This window comes from Lissotriton vulgaris, chromosome 6 (assembly GCF_964263255.1).
Source record: "Lissotriton vulgaris chromosome 6, aLisVul1.2, whole genome shotgun sequence".
NCBI lineage: Eukaryota > Metazoa > Chordata > Amphibia > Caudata > Salamandridae > Lissotriton > Lissotriton vulgaris.
In genome coordinates this window covers 541,316,669-541,338,201 of record NC_141694.1, presented here as the reverse complement: position 1 = coordinate 541,338,201, position 21,533 = coordinate 541,316,669, and the positions used below count along the sequence as shown (strand labels likewise).

The 21,533-nt window shown below is 40.6% G+C and overlaps 1 protein-coding gene across 1 annotated transcript in view; it reads right to left on the bottom strand.

Moving 5' to 3' along the window:
• The window catches only part of LOC147707531 (dynein axonemal heavy chain 5-like), a 1,425,553-nt gene that overhangs the window by 589,830 nt on the left and 814,190 nt on the right, over positions 1–21,533 (bottom strand). Inside the window, exons 52-60 of the mRNA XM_086925656.1 lie at positions 20,925–21,016; positions 17,812–17,962; positions 16,488–16,602; positions 16,224–16,322; positions 13,548–13,648; positions 8,527–8,676; positions 7,027–7,101; positions 6,081–6,251; positions 4,383–4,535 (exon numbers count right to left, since the gene is read on the bottom strand). Coding sequence (XP_086781782.1) covers positions 4,383–4,535; positions 6,081–6,251; positions 7,027–7,101; positions 8,527–8,676; positions 13,548–13,648; positions 16,224–16,322; positions 16,488–16,602; positions 17,812–17,962; positions 20,925–21,016 — 1,107 coding nt within the window. The remainder of the gene's footprint in view (positions 1–4,382; positions 4,536–6,080; positions 6,252–7,026; positions 7,102–8,526; positions 8,677–13,547; positions 13,649–16,223; positions 16,323–16,487; positions 16,603–17,811; positions 17,963–20,924; positions 21,017–21,533) is intronic.

The following is a 21,533-nucleotide window of genomic DNA, read 5'->3' as shown; positions in this document are numbered from 1 at the left end:
CCTTTCAACATTACTTTGCACTGAGCAGAGTCTCAGGGTTAAGCGGCAGTCCCCTAAGACTTCCAAAAAACAAACTGCTTCCAGCAGTCAGACCCTCCAGGATATCGCGATTTGCCGCGAAATCGGCACTTTTTAAAAAATGCCGCGATTTAAGCAAAAGTGCCCGCGAAATCGGCACTTTTGTAGAAATCGCGGCATTTTGACAAAAGCCGCTATATCCTGGGGGGTCTGGGGCCAGTTACGTTATTTATTGGGGCGGGCAGGAAGGACACAGAAGCACTAAAGAATCACTTTCCAGGCTTAATGGGGCATTAGCAGCTCACTGCGACGGGCTTTGAAGTGCCCCTCCCGCCTCTGGCTCCCCGCTGGAGACCCTCCCGGTGACTGGGGCGAGGCGTGAAAACGGACCTCCTGCCAGCTGGAATACCAAGTAGGCTACACCCTCCTATTTAGCTAGAGACTCGGACTCCTAACTGTAGCCTTATCGGCAGAATAGTACAAAACCCTTTTACTCACTCACCTGCTCAAGGCCACTGGAAACCACACCCTCCTCCCTCCTCCTGGCCTGCAGCACATCTACCATTAGCAGCAGAATCATCGACTTGCTCAGCACATTGATGAGAGAGGGGTGCGTTCTGTGCCCCCTCCACTGTGCCCCTTTTCCGGAGGCCTGGGACCTTCACCTAGGCTCCGAGTACCGTGCTGGGCCTGCAGAGACCTGGGAAGGGGGCAAGGAGGGAGGATCCTAGCCAGGGCCGGACTGGCCGTTGCGCCGCACGGGTGTTTGACTTACTACGTCTAACATGGCAGTCAACAAAGGGAAAAAAGTTTGCTCACTATAAGATCTACTTCTGAAGACACCCGGCTCTGGTAGCGCAATTATGCAAAACTATCTGAAAAGATCCCAAATTAAGTGCCATAGAAAAAGGGCTCTGAAAACAGGGCAGAGAGCAACAGACAAAAACTTTCATCCATATATACTGTTTTGCCCAATAAACATTGTACAAAACAAATTGTGATATTTTTAAATACATAACATTCTGTCAGCAATGGATTTAGGAAGTGAGATGTTACACAAGAATATAAATATTTGTCTTGCTTTCCGTCTGGACACTGGTATTGTTAAAATACAAATACTAAAATATTCTAAAAGCATTCATTATTATTGTAATTTTTGCACCACAATTAAAATAGCAACTTTAAAATATATTGTATAAATTCATCCTTTAGCACACCGTTCTTCCTGCTTGCATCCGCTGGAAGAATCTTTGTACAGTAATGAAAACATGTGCTTCTGCCAACAGACTGCAGTCTTCCTCTTGAGGTGTTATAGCCTATTAACTATTGTGGACATTCATTTCGTGTAACTGTCAAGCTGTAGGAAAAGGGAATTACTTAAACCCACAATCAAGAGTGTTTCTATGGAGGAATGCTTACATTAGTATACATACACAGCTTCATGTTGTTAAATAACTAAAAAAGCTAAGATATCTGTGTTTGTTGTATGAAAAATGGCCAAATAAAATGCCGCAAAATTGCCGCTAAATTTCCATATTTGTGCCGCTAAATTTCCATTTTTGTGCCGCTAAATTTGCTAACCCATGCCGCTATATCCTGGGGGGTCTGGGACATCTACAAGGCAGGCACTTAGGAACAGATATTAGAAAGGCTGGTCATTTGGACTGGAAGCATTCACCTCCAAACACATCTGTGTTCCATCTACATTTGAGAAGATTTATAGAGTGTAGCTAAATAGGTTTGCCAAATTAGCTCATCTGTGAATTGATCAAAGTAAGGCTCAAATATGAGTCCCATGGTACTTCAAAGGAACCAACAAGTCTGAAGAAATAAAAGGTGGCATGGCAACTTCTTGGGTACAATCTATCAAACAAAATATGTCTATATCCACTCCTATCATCTCAAAGGGAACTAACCCCCTGTGGCAGTGGAACCAGACCTGTGTCGCTACTTCTTAACAAAGACACCAAAAGGAACAAGAAACCTCTCTTTTGCCTTTTTCATTCTCCAACCAAGCAAATTTCATGCATCAATCTGAGTTAAAATGGACGCAACAACTGGGGCACTACAAGCCTTCTGGTGGCCATCAGTTTGAGCTGTGCAGTTGCCATCCTATTAGGAAGCTGCAGAATCCAGAATCTCCCTTACCCCTCTGTAAGGTCTTAGTATGCTAGAGCAAGACCTTTAAGCGTGATCACCTCCACACTATTATGTATACCTTTTTGGGGATTACGTCTATAACAGGATCAGACAGACAGTTAGCGCTGCCATTGCTAGCTCCCGAATGAGAATCTCAAGTACTGGCATTTTAGCTGTGGGTTGTTCCTTAACTTGCTTTCTCAGTCTTTGTGTTTTGTGAGTTTATCGTTCACTGCTGTAGTAAATCACAGCACATAGCACCCATACAGGGCAGGCGGTGACAAGTTACAAACACTGATATCTCATAATCCTGATAGCATTTTTTAAATGTACTTAACGGCCAGATAAGGACAATTTACAACTCTCCTCAGTGCTATAACCCTTTCGCATTCTAAGGATACCTCAGCTAAAGGGAACCTCTCCTTGCCTTGCCTAGCACCTAGATAAGCTCATTCAGAAGAATTTTGCGAGCCTTGCTGGAGCAGACTCAGGGTGTTAGTAGCCTGGCTTCTATCATAGCAGCGCATTTTATCCTTTTGCAATGACTTCTTGAAAGGTTTTCTAGTATTCGTTTGTATGCGGGCACATCCCACCCCAGCTGTTCCCTTTAGGCCATTAATATTTAAGATTAAAACTTTAGATAATAGATTTCCTTCCTTTGTAAAACATTTCTTCTTACCCATCAACTGCGGGCTACATGATTACCACGTTAGTACATGGACTGCAACGGATTGTTCTGGAAACATGGGGGCATATTATCAAGACTCGGCGATAAAATTATTGCCGCTTTATCGGCAGGAAATTGCCGATAAAGTGGCGATAATGTGCTTGATAATCTGCTCTATGGAATTCCAATCGAAGCTCATGTTAGATGTGAAGGACATTTACCATGAGCTTCGATTGGAATTCCATAAAGAAAATTATCAAGCACATTATCGCCACTTTATCGGAAGTTTCCTGCCGATAAAGCGGCGATAATTTTATCGCTGAGTCTTGATAATATGCCCCATGGTTTGACATTCCTCCCCTGGAAAACTTAATTACCTTGATTTTGGTTTCCTGTTGGGGCTTCCTTTAGACACACTGATAACAGTGTCTACTGATTACAATTATCAAGCATTTTATCCACAAATGTCTAAAGTGCTATTGTCAGAACCTCAGATTTGATTTTGGTTAACAAACAATTCTACCTTCACATAATATGATTTGTTGTTTCAAGCACTTGTATAACATTGCCTATTGTATAAAAAAAAATGTGTTTCTTGATCAGTATGGAATATGCACTTTAAGCTTGCTTTTTAGTCACTTCATTTCAAATTGGCATAACATAGAATCTGCTATTAAAGGCATAAAATCAATACATAGGTGCATCTGTAGCGATTTGAGGTATTCTTGTGAATAAATCCATGCCCTAGTATTGAGGGTGTGCTGCTTGTGCACAGAAGAACTCTACTGCTTTATCGACCCAAAGAAGGGTATGTTCAGCTGCATCAAACAGACTGCGCCAAAGATCCGGTATATTGAGTAAAATTGAGAAGTTGTGCTGCCTTGATATTGGAAACTGTACTGAAACAAGCTTTGGCTGACCACTAGAATGGTCTGAACTTAACACATTTAGAAGCCTGATAACAAACAAAAAAGTAAAGCAATAGGTAAAATCAGAAGATTCTAACAAACTGTTCATTATAAATTGAGCCGATCAGTCTCCTCTCCTATTTTGAATGAGTTCACTTAAAGGCCTTTGGAATTTGCTCAGTAGAAAAAGCAAAATCACATCAACTGCACGTTGTCATCTTCTTGACAGAAAGGCATGTAGGCAAGTATGGACTGCTCACTTATTAAATTATGTAATACCCGCCATTGTGCATTGCAATAAGATCTCCATGTCTAGCAAAAGAAAGACATTCAGCTGAATTAGGGCCATGGGAGGATGAGTTGCCCATTCAACTGAAAAAAAATGAGTCAATGTCAATCAAGTCCATAATATGAACCTCATTGGGACATTCCACAGAGATTGCTTGGAGCACTTGTCATGTCAGGTCATACTTACAAACTAAAGGTCGGTATTCATGATGGATCAAACCTTTCAGTATGGGAATGGGAGGCATTTATGTTTCAAGCCTAGTATTATTTTGTCAGTGCTGCCCACATGTATTTATTCATTCGTCTAGGTCAGGCTTCAATAGGAGGTCAACTACCGGCAACAGCCAAGTGGAAATCCATACCTCTTTCACAACGTCTTCTAGTTCTTTGTTAAACCAGTTCAGATCAGCCTGGCGACACAGTCTGTCTTCTAGAATACGACGAAGCTCGTGCTGCCAGAAAGAGACTACCATAGTGCTGTCTTCGCGGTCTTCACTCGATAGCCTTTGCAGACACTATGTGAGGGTAACCAGAAAAAGGATTCATTGACATTTCTTGCAGAAAACGTTACTTGCACTCCTTCTTATGTAATCACATTAGGTTATCCAATGGTGGGTTACTACAATGCACACAGGATTTAGTCTCCTAAACGATAATTCAATGTTGGTCACATGATGGACACTGAGTGAGACCTACATTAAAACTAAGACTGTGAGATTCCTTCTCTACTATGTTCTATCTCAGAGCCCGCTTTTAAAGAAATAAACTATTCAAAAGATGTATGTTTCAAGGTGTAACTAGAATACCCTGTGACTGGATACTTTATACAGTTGTAAAATGTGCATAGGAATTTAAAAAGTGGGTGTCCTATGGGGCGTAATGAAGATTATAGGAGAGTGTTAAAGGCACTGCAAACAATATGCAGGCGCAATGTGACCAAACCCACAAAGTCTGGAGCTTCGGGGCCATTCACAAATGTTAAGAAATAGAGTTGTCACAGAGCACCTTACATCAACAGGTTCGGACCTTCAAAACTTGACCAGGTAGGGCCAAAAGAGAGATAAAGGCCACCAATCAATACAGAATTTTTACAGGAAGTGTGTAGGAACGTGTTGTATGAAAACTCAACACTGAAAAGCTGCCACTGAAACAAATGAAGAGTTACATAAGAATTAGGCGCATTGGAAACTGGTATGCGCTCTTAACAGGCTGAATCTAGTTCATTAAATTTGTCACAGTGGCACAGCAACCTGGGTACCTAAAGGAAGGGGGCGGTGTGAACATGTATCTTGTATAGCAACTCAAAATACCTTAAGAAGGAGTTATTCCTCCAAGCCAAGATCTAGAATAGACACACAGGGCATGGTGACAGACAGTAGTGGCACTGATGGTGGAAAACTCTAATAGTATGTAGAATTGTAGGTGTGGAGTTGGTGGTCTCAGCTCAGTCAAATGAGGGTGGGCAGAAGGTCCAGCACACCATACACTCTACAGTAAAACGTGGCACAAATTATCTTTTCCACAACTAGTATCATTTTGCTGAATGTTTATTGATGTTACCAGTTGTGCCTTTTTCGTTCCTTCACCCTTTAAGAATTTAGAAAGCCAATGTAAAACAAACGCTTCTCTGAATAGGTTTCCATGAGCAATTAGTCATTTGGAAATGTTAAGAACCAAAATTAAACTAGTATCATTAACTAAAGTAGTTTTACTCTTTCTGCATTCCCTTCCTCATCTGTTCAGATGTAGGGTAGAGACATCATATATGCGTCAAAAGCAAAAGTTGTATGCGGTAATTTTCTAGGGATTATCTCAAGTTATTTTTTAAGTTTTTGGTGGCACTTAAAACAGAACTAATTCTAAATATAAAAAAAAACTGTCAAATGTGTCTGCATAGTTTTTGGATAAGATGAATTCTCTGTTCTGAATGCGCGTCATTTCATCTCTGCCGTAAGCACAAACCGACCGGGTTTGAAAATGTCTATTTTTTACATCCTCGTCTTTGAAAACTGCGCCCCTTTGTTGTGGATTAAGATAAACACAGTGGGGAAGAGCCTTACCTGGAATGCTTTATTTATATCTCTCAAAGAGAAGAGGTAGTGCTGGCGCCCTGGAGTTGGAGATGGTAGCAGAGCCTTCTTCACAGATGCCACAAGCTGGCATGATGCCTTCACGAGCGCGACATGCAGCTCTTCCGCTAAGGGCAGTCCCTCCTTATCGCCCATGTTGGCCTGTTAATGGAAAGTTGAAACCCTCTTGAAGGTGAATACATGGGTATCTCGCATCTCTTTAATGATAATAACTCGCGTTATTATCATTTTATTTTCTCCTACACACACAGCTTTGCGTGAGGGGGCAGGCGTGGTAGGCAGCACCCTCCTAAGTGCGCAATGACTGCTTGGCCGGCCCTCTTGGTCCGCCAAAAACACTTTGCATGTTCTCCATGCAGGCTGCATTGCAGCCTACACAGAGACCATGCCCAGGCCTCCAATCAGAGTCTGAGCACCGAAACATGGTGGTCAAACCAATCACAAAGCTGCTAAGACAGTGTTGTGATTGGCTGACTGGGAGCCTGGGTGTGGTACCTGTGGCGCATCGAGAGAGGTATACGTAGGAGAAATGTGGCAAGGAAGCGGCAAAAGGTAAGTTTTTATTATTTTCTTATACCCTCTTCCTCTGCGTCCTCCACCCTCTCGCCCCGCTCTCCTACCTCTGATCTGTGCCCGCTGCTGCTGGTTTTGAGAGATGGGGTTTCAAAAAATTGTACTTTGGATTTCTGCAGCCTCTTCTGAAGGAAGAGTCTGTAATGAGAGTCCCCTCTGATCGGATATGAGCAGGGCCTGGTACACATAGCACAGCGTGCCTCAATCCAGGCATTTAAGTTGCAGTATACAATAGTTATTTGAGCTGCTGCTGCAGGCGCCACTGACCAGCTCCAATATCCTTTCCACACAGACTGGAAAAAACATACAGTGTATGATTTACATGTAATCCAATCACTCTTACTTCTAATATAGAGAAAATAACATTCTCGAGCTGCGTTCCTTCTGGATCCGGAAGATGAAATATTGCAAAGTGACGCTGAAATTAAAAGAGTTTTATTATGAAATGGAATATAAAATTCATTTAAAAAATATGACCTTAAATTGGGATCGCACTTTTCAAAGACAGCGAAAATCAAAATGCAAATAATACACATATGTGCAGTAAAAATACGGTAAAAAATCACAGAACCAGCAAAAGCCCTGCGAAGCAATCTCCTGTCATACATTTCTTGGGTTTCTCTCGGGGAAAATGTAAAAAAATCACCTGGCTTTTGTTGCCACGAAAGTAGGGAGGACTGCATCCCATTGGCTGTGCTGCTTCCTCTTTTTGGGCCTGATTAACAAAGGTACACTTACACATTTGTGTAAGTTTACGGTGGTTTACTATTCACAAAGGCATTTTACTAGTAGTATCTTTACGACTGCGGAGTCTCCACACATTAAAAGATAGGACAGTCTGAGTCAGTGCAGCCCGCTACAGAGGGCTGTATGGCTATTAAACAATCTGATCCCTAGAGGGCATAATTTTCTAATTAGTAAAACAAAGGCCTCACAGAGCCTGAGGGGGTAAAAATCCCCTCAGGCTCCGGGAGGCCTTTGTCCACAGCAACAACTGTCAAAGACAACATTGAAATGTTGGAGCTATGCTGAACTACCGGCCATTAGAATCCCCTAATTGTTAACAATGGAGCGCCCAACATTCCAATGTTCTAATACATACATAACTGATTATGTGAAATGATTTGTGAATCTCAAATAAACGTATTTAAAACATAATCATCATAAAGTAATATCCCATTGAATAATGTTTACATAGGAAATATGGTAATTAAAATGCAGCTGTCTAGGCACTTCTAAAATGAGTTACATTTAAACTATAGAAATAACTTTAACATAAGTCCAGGTCTCAGCAGGTCTTTTTTTCCTAGCCTCCTGGTGCCAAGAGACGTCTCCTCCCACCCACACTGAATGACTTGTGGTTTGTCCCAGCCAACATTTTAGACAAAACAATCCTCTGTTGCCGTTCTAAAGGCACTTTTTGTCCCAGTTTGAAAGTTGGTTGAGATGTGACATGACAGATTAACATACATATTAACAAAATGATGAACAGGGAGTAAATGGCATAATTGGGTACAAATACTAATGAAGGAGGTAATTTTACCAACCAGACTAGTGAACTTTAGGACTAACCTCCCTTGTTAGGGGATTAGAAGACTGTCCTTATAAAACTTAGGACAGTACCTGGTCGTATCCCATCATATGAGTGAATTCTTTCCACTGAATTTGAGGAAATGATGCCTAAAAACCGGTTGGCGGAAGCGTTCTACTACATTAGTCGCCTGTATACATCGTAACTTGCAGCATACTTCAGCTCACGACGTTGGAAGGGCTACCATCTTATAAAGTAAAAAATGTGCACTGGCCTGTGATAGACCCCAATACACAAACCGCAGAGACTTACCAAAAGCCTTTTGGCACACATTCTTTGTGGGCTGTTGGCATGTTGCGGTAACGACATGGCAGCTTGCACCACCAGCCCCTCTAGTGACTGCCACTCGAAGGGTTTGCTCAGCTTCACAAGAACCCGGTCATCCAGCAGAAGCCTCAGCAGCTGAAGAAGCAAGCCATGTTGTAAATATACCTCCAGAATATCATACAGACTTAGATCAAGAAAGACTTTTAAAAGGAAAAATGTATGGCAATATCATAATGAAATAGCACTGAAATATTCATGGTCTATTACTATAGAAATGCAGAAAACATAGGTGAATGTTGCTGACTTGGAGTAAGCTATAACCACAACAGGCAGATTTGCAAATGTATGTCCTGAATAAAATAGAATTATGATTACAAATTCTGAGATCTTGTACAAACATGGATGTCTTCTGGGGAGATCTGGGATGAAGACAGGGGCAATAGGAATTCAGTGAACACCCACAAAGTCACAACCTTGTGAGTGCTCAAAAAAAGGAGTGCTTGTAAAATCTTAAGTAAGTTTGGCTATGGTGTTTCAAAGCTTTCTGAATATCCTCATAATTGAGAAAGGGGTACAAGAAGGTATTTCTGCACAGGGTTAACAATTTTGCCTATGGAGAAAAAAATGCAATTGAAAATCTGGCTCAGGATTAGGCATTTGCATCGGTATATACAAACTGAAATAAAATCCTACGTGGACTTAGCTATGACATTACTGTGCAAATCTATGAGAACAGCTGGTCATGATAAATTGACAAGGTGCATTCTTAAAATAATTTTCTGTTTATGTTAAAAAGGGCATTGGATGGACAGTTTGGCAAAAACTTCCATTTAGATGGGACTTCTCAGGTCGTTCCTGCAAACTGTTTTGGCACATCTCAAATAGCTATGGGAGCATGGAGGCCTAATATTCTAAAGATAAGAAGCATTTCTTAATGACATATCATAGGTATTACATATGTTTCCAGAATTGGTCCCAAGATAGTAGTTCAAATAATAGTTTACAACGCATAGCAAGAGTACCATAAGGTTGTCATAAAACAGTGTTCTAAAGGGGCTTCAGATGAGAATAATATGTTTTTGTTTATGTGGGCTTGTCTTAGTGATTGGAAAAATATGTGCTGTTTATAATCAATTAGAAGGTTCTGTTACACCAGCACAGAATTACATACAGTCACTATGAGCAAATATGCACCAGGACATACATGATACAACACTTTGAGAATCCATGGAGAACATAGTAATATAACAATAAGGACAATAAATACATAAAGAGAACAAGCATTTCAGACTGCTTTGTGGCTTCTATATGCATCCCACACACCAGGCGCTTACAAGGTTCAGCAGAACATATCTAGCTTTGGTTTGGGATGATGACAACAGGAGGAGGTGGAAAGGGAAATACCTTTTTTAGGTTTAGCTGGAAAGAAGTATATCAGTCTCCCTGTGACCTAATCTGATTACATATTTTCTATGGTCCATTGCAACATGGCTTATGATTGGTAGGCTTTAGATGCTCCGCCATGCATTCATAGACTGCTTCCAAAAGTCTGTTTAAAGTGTCTGCAAGTAATGATTGTGTACATGGACTTTCATAAATATGCCATCATTTTGGGGCTTGCCAATATGCCGTGCCCAGACATTTCTTTTTTGTTATACAGATTAGGGTGCAAGTTATTTTTCTTATTCTGGGCTTGCTTTCCTCTGCATACCACAGTTGGAGACCACCCTTTTGTATAAGACTTAAAAACACAAAATACTCCCTTTAACTTCAGCCAAGATCCCTTTGAGGGACTGACCTCACCCAAAGGTTGGCATTTGGAGTAGTCACAAATGCATCACAAATTCAGCATGGGGGACTTGGGAACTCTCAAAGACCTTCAAACATCCATGAGAAACTCACCCCAAGCCACATTTACATCGATCCAGAGGACCTACTGGAGGTCTTTTATGGGCATTTTCATGGAGAACCTCAATAGTCACATGTAGAGTTATTACAGTCCTTCTGTGAAGCTTATTGAACAATGGAAACTTAGTTATCATTAGAGGAACTATCTATCACTATTACTAGAGAAAGATGTCTAGTTCCAGCCCAACATAAGGTACATATCTGCCAGAAATACTACATGACCAGTGACTTCTCGAATTGAAGGTCTGTTTGACAACTAGTGACGCCGGATCATTGTAGCCTCTCTGATTAGACTGAACATTGTTATTGTTCCAGTGGTGAAATTAGTATTTTGACATTTTTATTTAAAAACTCCAAACCTGCCAGAGGAAAAAGAGAGGTAAGTTCATAAAAGTTTATATAAAATAATCATTTATGAATGGAAAACATTAGGAAGTAAACAGGTTAGCAAGAGGAAATTGACAGTGCATGCTGTACTCGAGAAAGCTGACTCGCTCAGTGTTAGGATGCACTGAAGCTAAGGATCTAGCACTAGCCTAACTTTGGAACATCTTCCTGCTAGAGAACCAAAGCAGAAAACTAGAGGTATGAAAAGGAAATAAATAATACTTTTACATGGTGTTTATAACTTTATATCACTGTTATATTTAATCATAGTTGTTGTTGTTCTGTGAAGGTAGATATTGGGAAGTGATGTTCCATAGCTTTTAGACGTGGCATTATTGGCGTGGGTTTCCCCTGTACTTTTGCCTTTATCGCCTGTTATGTTGCTGTGTGTTGGACTTCATTTTGCTGGTCTAGATGCTTTGGGTACTTTGCCACTGCTGTTCAGTGCCAAAGTGCAAGTGCTCCCTGTAAAGTGTTGTTATGTATTGGTGATTCCATGATTGGCATATTTGATTTACTAGTCACTCCCTAGTACAGTGCACTATGGGTGCACAGGGTATGTAAATTAAATGCTGCTAGGCTAGTGGGCCTGCAGCACTGATTGTGCCACCCACATAGGCAGCCTGTAAATGTAACTCAGGCCTGCCATTGCAGTGCCTGTATGCAGTCTAGTACTGCCATGTCGACCTGGCAAGTGCACCCACTTGCCGAGCCCTAACTTTCCTTTTTCCTACGTTAGTCACCCTTAAGGTAGGCCTAAGGTACCCCTGTGGGCAGGGTGAAGTGTATTGGAAAGGTGGGACATGCACTGATGTGTGTGGCATGTCCTGATAGTGAATTACTGCCAATTTAGATTTTCACTATTGTAAGGCTATCTGCCCCCATAGGATAGAATTGGGAGTTTGCTCAGAACATCTTATGAACATTACTGCCAATGGGAACAAGATAGGAAAATAAAGTTTGATATGCCTGAACTCAGAATGTTAAGATGCATCTTTTAGTGAGGGTGATTTTTACATTCTGGGTTTGAAAATACCAGGCTTAGAAGGTAGGTATTTTCTTGCCTAACCGTCCAGTGTGCCTCTGCTCGGCTGTGTATTGACTGTCTGGCTTTGGAATGACAGGGGTTGGGGATTTGCATTCTTTTCAGACAGCCACTTGTGGAGTTGAGGTATGTCCTGCCTTTCCAGGGTGAGTCAGGGCTGGGCTGAATACACCTGGGCTGCATTCAGAGTAGGGGGAGGTGATTTATTTCACACCTGTAGGGCAGGTCTGCCAAGGACAATGCTGTTTCCACCTCCTGCCAGGAAGCTGCACCAGTGAGGACAGACCTGGTTTTGGCTGGGAAAAGACACACTCTGCCTCCAAAGAACAAAGGATTTTGTATTATAAAAAGAGGGGCCCAGACCCCAGACTTTTAGATCATTCTGGGAATCAAGAGGAACCTTTGCCAAGGAGAAGAGCTAGAAAAAATGAGGAACGTAGTGCCCCTTTTCTGTAGGCTGTCTGGGGTTGGCCTGTAGTGGTTGTTTCTGCCAAGGAAAGGAGAAAGGACTTTGATGTGTACTGTGTCCCCTCCTTGCAGAAGATCTCCATGGGCTTGAAAGAAGAGCTTGCCTCCTGCTCAGAAGTCTCAGGGACACATAGACTTCACCAGCAGTTTCCCTGAACTTCCTGGCTGGGAGGTCTAACACGCTAAGAGGTGCCTGCTGCTGTTTGGGACCTCTGGAAGCTGTTTGCCGCTGGGAGATGGAAAAGTAACACAACTTTGAAAAGTGCGCCCCGTATGTACCTGTTTCCGACGCATTGCCGAAGACATTGACGCAGTGCCTGTCTGAAACTCGAGGAATCGCCTGATGCACAGATCTATGAAGGTCGGGATCATAGCACTGATTCCGATGCAGGCCTGGCTGTGCGGCTGCAAGAACCAACGTATCTTGGGACCGCGGCTGTAGAAACCAAAGCAAGCACAATTGCCGCCGCATTAAGAACCGAAGCATCCCCAATCCTAATGCATCATGTCTGGGCACCATGCCGGCAAGAACACTGGGGTCACAGTAAGAAACCGAGGCATCACCTCCCTGCACAGTAAGAAACCGACGCATCACCTCCCCTTCAATAAGGAACCAACACATCACCACCCCTGCGTGGCAGTAAGACACCAACGCATCACATCCCCTGAAGTAAGGAACCAACGCATCACCTCCCCTGGGTGTAAAGAACCAAAGCATCACCTTACCTGCAACAGTTTTTGTTAAAGGGCGCAACACATCCAAGGTACTTTGTGTGAAAAGTGTCGCATATGCAATTTGCTTGGAACAGAACAATTTTTATTATTTAAAAGTCATCTTTAGTACTGTATTATGGATTTTTGTTGTTTTGGTCTTGTTTGGTTTAGATAAAGATTACTTATTTTTCTAGACTGGTGTGGTGTCTATTTGTAGTGTTTTCACTATACTACTGTATGTGTTCACAAATGCTTTACCCACTTCCTCTGAGATAAGCCAGTCTGCTGGTGCCAAGCTACCAAGGGGGTGAGCAGGGGTTATTTTAGAAGTGTATCCCCCTTACCCTGACTAGGAAGAAGGGTCCCTACTTGGACAACGTTGCAAACCATTGCCAACTAGAGACCCCCATTTCTAACAACACATTTTAGGAATAAATGTTGTTATATGGAGATGTGACGGTTGCATTCTACACCTGTACAGTACCTCATTGCAATGCTGTACTCCATTGGCATCAGGCTGAGGAAGATTGATGTCATCAATGAACATTTGAAAGGATTTTCCATCTGGGGCTCCATAGATAAATCCTGCAATAAACATTTCAATTAACCATGGAGACAGGATCACAATATTCAACCATTTAGAATGCTCACTGTAAAGGGACAATTAAATAGTTTGAGACAACTTAGAGAAGAGGCACAAAACAAAGGAAAATGTTCCAATCCATGTAAACATTGCATACATTTTTATATTAGACAGTTCAGAATGGTGGCCTCTATTTATGTCCAATTTGGATGTTACGCACTATATGCAGTGGAATACCTAGAGAAATAAGATTGACTAGGTTAAAAAACTGCTACAGCATCTTGCAGTTCTTCGCTGGATTGACATTACCCTCACTATTCTGAATTATGTAGGTTAAATGCACCAATAACGTGATCTGGTCTCATTGCACGGTAAACTGGTATGCTTTCCCTCGCCCCAGATTCCAAAACTCAGAATCTTGACATTTTTCATGTACAAATTTGGAGAAAAACCCACCTGTGAGAGTGAAATGTGCCCACGACAGAGAACATCAAATTGGGTGGAAGCACGATTTGCACATGATTTGAGAAATGTGGATTGGTCCCACAGCAGCAAAGAAGAAAACATTGTATCCCTTATTGTGATGTCGCTTTCAAGAACAACCCATAAGCATCAGGCTCCAGGTACATTAGACATAATCAAAAGCTTTATAGAAGAAAAGGCCAGCTCTGGTCTTCGAGGTTCATAGTTGAGTCCAGATTTCAGGAGATCCTATATCAATATTCAGGAGGTACAATTATGTTCTCTGAATGTACTTTGCGGTTTCTATAAACCTATCCTATTTGTGGCAAGCAAGGATTTGCCTAGATAATGGCAATTCTATTTCATTTTAAATCATATATAATCAACACAATGTTTCAGTTTCCCAGAAGGCAATATCACAAGCATTAAAATCCATTAAAATCCATTTTAAAAAGTTGATGCGCTTTAATACTGCATCCCACGTACAGAATGGCTCTTTAGAGCAGAGGTTGAATCGAAACATTAGCGCAAGCAATCATTGAATAAAACATGGCCACTATGGTTACCGTGATGTAAAAAATGTGAAGGTATACTAAATTATAAGTTGTATGTCTTTAGGTGCTCTATATTAAAGGGCTCTTTGACGTGTTGCTCATGTTGGACACACTAGTCCCATTCTCCTGCATTGCTTTTCAGTGCGCATTCACTTCCAGTTTGTGTTGCAAGTATCAGCGGCTAGAATAGTTAGACGTGTGTGTTAAATTCTGGTATGCTCTTCAATCCTTAAGAGAGGGTATGTTAACTCTGCTCAGGTATTTCTCTGTGACAATGAATCTTGCCTTAAAGTCTCTTCCTCTGGTAATTAAATGTCTCTTGAGTCTACTTTTGATCTAGAATGTTAACCAAGAAGTTTTAGTGTAAATTCACTAAAAGTAGAAGATTTTAAGGGTATACACTGCATTGCATAGTTTTTCACAACATTATGGATTCAAAGAACCCACAAAGAACTCCAGAGAAACTTCAACAGAAGGAGCAGGAAAAGAGTAAATGTGAAATTGTACATCTATGTGTTTGCTCTTTTTTTCAAATGAAATATGATTAGTACATAAATTCAGAAATGCAATGAATGTGGAAAAGGCATTGTTTTTTGTGTGAAAGAGATTGTGGATGTCCACCTAATTACATAGCCAACTTCAGTCGTAGTCCCATAGAAATATCAATTTTTATTCCCCAACTTTACACATACAACTTTGAAAAATCAAGCCACCTCTTGCATATACTACACTTTTAAGTGTAATCTTGGATCGATAACGTCTGCAGATCCTGATTCTGTAATTCTGGATAAGCATTTGCAGATGGGGCTCTTTGCTTGCTTTAATTTTTGATTTTTTCATTTCATCAAAATATTAGCACTTTGTGACCTAATGTTTTACAGTAGCATAAGCCCACTTAGATTGAATCATTCTAGTACTTAAAACAAGAACATGCTTAATTATTAATTTACTTTCACACCATACATTTTAATTATTTGGTAAGTTAAAAAAAATAGAAGAAAACACCTACTGTAGTGTGCAATAATTATAATTGTTAAGGTGCATATGTTTTTCGAAAGTATACATCCAGCACATTATTGATTTGTAAGCTACCCTTCTGTGTCAAATCTACAAAAGCATATCAACTGGATCAAATTGATGAACCCCAAATATGTCAAATGTGCCTCTGATTACTGCCCATCTTTAAGAGATATCTTATTTTGACTGGCAAAGATTAAAGCTTCCAGATTATGGCAATATTACGAAATTCTGTTTATAATCTCAAAGTGAAGGAAGAAGTTATTTTAAAGTGACAACTATCTAACTTGGTTAACCTTCTTTGACAAAACTCTGCAGTTTATTGTGTAGTGCGTAGATTTTGAAGTGAATGTATATTTTGTACTTCAAATCTAAGACAACAGTCTCTGTGCCTACCTGTAGTCTGCTCATGTAAACACCATTGTCTGCCTTTCCTTTGTTTTTTACACATCTGATATAGTGGTTGGCAACATTATTGGGATTTCATGTTCCTTCACTAAGACCAACCAAGAACAGCACCACTTTTAAAGACAGTTTATCTCACCTTGCCTGTGAACAATGTTGGTTTCTATGAGATTCTGAAGGTCGGAGGCCTTAGTGGATCCAGAAAACACCATCCTTTTTAACAACAGGTGGGATTTGTCTGAAAGCATAAACATATTATTTACAGTCCAAAGGACAGAACATTATTAATTTCTAGATGTCTGTATAATACTCCTAATTTTATGTGATGAGTTTTAGAAGATCTGAGGGCAAAGGGGAGATTTCTTACAAAGAAATTCTAAAGTCACATTTGAGTTTAATGTACCTTGTGTGTTGATAAAGTCATTGATCACAGATGTCCTTCCTGCTCCTGGAGGTCCAATTAATAAGACATGCTGGTTTCCCATGCTGGCATATTCCATGAATGTCCGAACTATCATCTGCGGTGAACATAATTATTTTATATGTATTGCTTCTCATTACACATACTTTGAAAAACAGAGGCCTTATCTATGTCAAGACATTAAATGCTTCATAATATATGGCTAAGGGAATATGTTGTAGCATATGAAGGTGATATAGAAGCATTGTTACCTAGCTACTATGACATTTTACCAAACATTAGTAATGATCCAAAAAGGATAGCCAAGTTTCACAAACTTTTAAGAAAGAAAACTACAAACATTCAACATAAAGTATTAACAATGTTGTCCACTCGCAATTATTGATGTAATATGGTATAGATACACAGGAACACAATTTATTTTCCCTTTTACCATCAGAGTAGATTAGTTTGTGTAAACCATACAGAATATTCAACTCAGTAAAACACAAACCTACATAAACACACTTTTTGGAAATAAAAGGAGCCTCTCTTTCTTCTTTTTACATTTCATCTATTGTTTACAACTTGTGTGCTAGAACTCAGTGTTCATGTATTGCAATGGCCAGATGTATAAAGCATTATTGTGGCCACAAATGCTTCGATTTGGAGTTTAAGGCCGCAAAAATGCTGTTTTCATTGTAATAAACACATTTTAAAAGTCAGTACCGTTTTTTGGAAGGGGATTGTTGTAGGTGTCCCTTACAAATAGCGAATCCTATCCATTTGTATCACTAATTTAGGACAGAAATCGTAGTTGTAAACCACTGAACTATTCGCAAAAGGGAAGGGTCTCATTTAGACCACTTGGGGGATCCGTTCACCTTTGTGAATTTAAAAAAAGGTCTGTTGGAGAGTAGGCAGTTTTTCAGTGGATCATTCCCAACTCTCAAACAAAAAAACCCTTTTTTTTAAAAAAACTCAGACCCCCTTTTTTTTTTTAAGGAAAATGGGCTGCATAAAAAAAAAATATCCACTTGATTACATAGTTTCTGGATTTTTAAAACTTTTTTTCCTATGATTTCTCAGCATTTCATCCTTGTCTCACTTCTTTTTACTTTGTTTTGAGTCAAAGGCAGAATACTTCTGAACTTTCCACTTACTATAGCATATTGGTGGGAGAAACGAGTTTCAATTCTCCTCCTCAAATAAACCTATTTTTTCTAAGAAAAAATGTGTTACCTACAAAAACTTTGATCACATTTACGTTGCCTGACAATCTGTCGGGCAACATGGCACATTCGAGGAAATGCTATGTCTCACTTACGGTGTCTAAAGTGTTGACAAACACCTCTCCCAAGATGTCTGTGTTCCCGATGTACGTCACTTCAGGAAGACGTGACAGCCAGGTGTCCCATTCTCCCGACTCGTCCACGTAATAATCAAAGACTGAGATCTCATTTTCATAATCTGGTAAACTACAGTATGGAAATGGAATAAACCAAAGGTAGTTGTAAGGAGAAATGTTAAAGATAAATATTTTTTTTGCATTCATTGCGTAATATCAGGAGCAGTTGTAAGCAGGGCTTTAAGTGGGCCGGGTCTCAAGGGGTCTGAGCACCGGCAGTTTTTTTCAGGGGGCCTCGAAACGGGTCTCAATCGGGCTCTGGTTTGAGCCCTGACACAGGCAGCCCGTTTTTTTTTTCCCGGACTGCAATGACCGCTGTTTGCTGTCACTGCAGTCCGGAAAAAAGTGCCATGGCGCAAAACAAAGCCTGATAGAGACCCGTTTCGAGACAGCACCAGGCACATGGATGTGCGCTGCTCACACTGCTCACTTCTCAGTAGTAGAGAAGTTACAGCATGACGTAATGCCAGGGGAGCATTGTGGGGGGAAGGGAAATCCTTTAAGAGTCATTTTCTTTCTGGATTCCCTTCTCTTTCTGAAACTCAGGAGCATCAACATTGTGGTAGGGTCACCAAGGATTTAATTGGAAGCTTTGTCAATATTATATACAAGTCATAGTTGCAGCTTATTTATCTTCTGCAAGTAATAACCATTGACAAAGCCAATACTCCTTACGTATTGTAGGTATGATGTTACTTGTATCAAATATCTGGATGCAATGACAGAAACAGCAAAATACAAGATGGGCGGCACACTATGCTAAGCACAGATTTTTTGCGTAAGCGAATCAAAGCCACGCCCCTAATTACATTGGCCACGCCCCTTTGAGAGACCCCCCAGTTTTTTGATCCCACTTAAAGCCCTGGTTGTAAGGCACAACTGCTCGTAATGTGCGCAGTTAGTACAAATGGATACGTGACAGACAGACAGACAGACAGACAGACGGCTAGATAGATAGATAGATAGATAGATAGATAGATAGATAGATAGATAGATAGATAGATAGATAGATAGATAGATAGATATCTCAAAGATAACAGGGAAATTAGGAACATAGAATGTGGCTGATTGGGGCTCCAAAAAGTGTAATCCTCAATAGTTAGATCACATATATAGCTATAACATTATTACCCTTCAAGAGACATGGTTTGTTAACCTGTGTCATGTACAAGGCTATATGTTATACTTTACACCAACTAACCTGGGGCTGCCAGGTAGGGCCAAGGGTGGGTTACTAACTCTTATATCTACCACATTTACTGGCCGAGTCATTAGAGCAAATTTAGACTCCTGTCATTTTCAAATTCTTTGGCTGGTGCACTGCACTAAGAAGCTTTTGTTAATTAACTATTATAATAATTGCTATGCCACTATTGCAGCATCATTATGCTGTGAGCAGGGAGGTAGAGAGATTTTCTGTCCATTCTGGGGAGTTCTTTTCTCTACTATGGATGTGAGCGAGCTCGTACGGCGATTTGTTGCCTAAGTGATATTCATGGCGAACCTTTAAAACACTTTAATCACAACCCCTATGGGGATGCTCCTAATGAGCTTGTTCTCAAATATCCATTATTTTTGACTCACTTGCTGGTTCCCCAGTCTTAATTCAACATACACGGGTAGGGAATGCCACAGTATCATTGACTTCATTTTGTTCACAGTAGATTTACTAGACTTTCTTTCTGGACGAAGTTTAGGATAATGTATTGTGTGATCACAACTTACTTGCAACTTTCTTTCTCTGCAGGGCAACACCCATGAAAGGTGTATTACAGAAATGGGAAAGCAGTCATAAACAGAAGCTGTTTAGCAGCATTGTCATATATGATAGGGAGGCACTCCTCATGGGTTTGGATGTTGGTGGGTGTCCCACGGAGATTACAATATGCGTCAACCTTAAGTGACTCAATTGGGGGGAAGCTCACACTTCAGATTGTGAATTTCTTCACTTAGCTTTTAGACGGTTCAATTGTAACTGCTCTAAAGAACATGGAGCCCTTTTAAAATATATTGAAATGGTTCCACATGTTGTTGAACTTGTTAGGAAGAGTCATAGGTCCTATAGGACAGCACGCGTGACCAGGAAAAGTAAGATCAGAACTGAGGCCTGCGAGTCCCTGATAGTAGCTAGTAACCTAAAGGATTCTAGCTCATTTTGAAAAATGATAAGCAGCTCTCTTTTTCCCGATTAATAGGGAAAGCACTTGTATGGAAATTCAGAGCAAACAAATTACCCTGGTGCCTTATCTGTGCAAAATCCAATGGAACATGCTGCAGAAATGACAAACAAAAAGAATGAAATTATAGCGACCAAACGTAGGTGCCCTGTATGGAAGACATTCGGCCCTGATGGGCTCCCTGTGGATTTATTAAAAGATAATGTTGCTTTTCGGGCACCTCTGCTGACTAATGTTCTGAATGCCTTCTGTAAGACAGAGCCACCAACGTCGTAGTCACAATCTCTGATTGTGCCCATATTCAAGAAAGGAGATAGAAGTAACCCAAAAAGTTACCATCCAGTCTCATTGATCAACTCAACAATAAAGATTATGGGCAGAGTAGTTTGAGACTGCTTAGAGATTTGGGCAAAGGAAAATAACACTGTGTCTGATTTGCAGCATGGATTTTGGGCGAGATTAGGTACTATTGAGCAGTGCCTGAATTTACAACTAATAATTAATAAATATATCCTTGCCAAGTCGTGGAATGGTTATCTGGCCTTTTTGGATTTAAAATCCAACTCTGACCACGTAAATTGTGCAAAACGTTAGGGCATGTTGACTGATATGGGAGTCGAGGTCAATATTGTTAATTATTAAAGGAACTACACAGTGAGGCATCAGCCAGTGTGAGGTACGGGCCAATTGTGGAAAAAAATGATTGATTTATGCTTTACTTTCTTCAGTTGTGTATTCAAGGTTGTGTCTTAGCACCTCTTTTATTTACTGTATATATAAACGGATTGAAACAATACTGTGGCAATCCAAATGAGGATGTACCACGTGAAGGTACCCCGCCAGTTCCTATTTTACTCTACGTGGATGATGCTGTCCTTATAACTTGGACGAAACTTGGGTTGCAAAAGCTCCTTGATAATGTTGTCAGTTTTATGAATGGACTGGAGCTACAAGTAAATGATGTACCATAAGACATTACAGTAATGTATAGAGTGTGCGGTACCTTTAAGAATTTGTTATGAGTGAGCGAGTGCCTGCTCTGTGGCGCGAGCTCACTTCTGAAAAATAAATGCATTTTGGTTGCTATGTTTTCTTTTAAGCACTGCTTTATGGCCTACGCCGCTGCCCGCATCGATTCCTCAGTCTTCGTTGGGCGTTTTATGCATGAGGACAGGCTGCGTGTGGGCTCCATATTTATTACCTTGTAATTCACTAAATACATTTATAACTATCTTAGGATTCAAACCTCTGAAGGAGCATGTGGCAGTATATCATGCCAAATGTTTAGCAGTAGCAACCTAATGTTCCAGTGTTTGGGGGCCTAAATATTACTCACCCATTCAGATAGTTGAAAATGGGTAGCTGAAAAGATTGATTGGATCCCCACAAATCAGGCTACCCATATTAGTCAAGCTGACCTTGGACTCAATTATGTAAATTATCTAATTAAAATTCAACCACTTC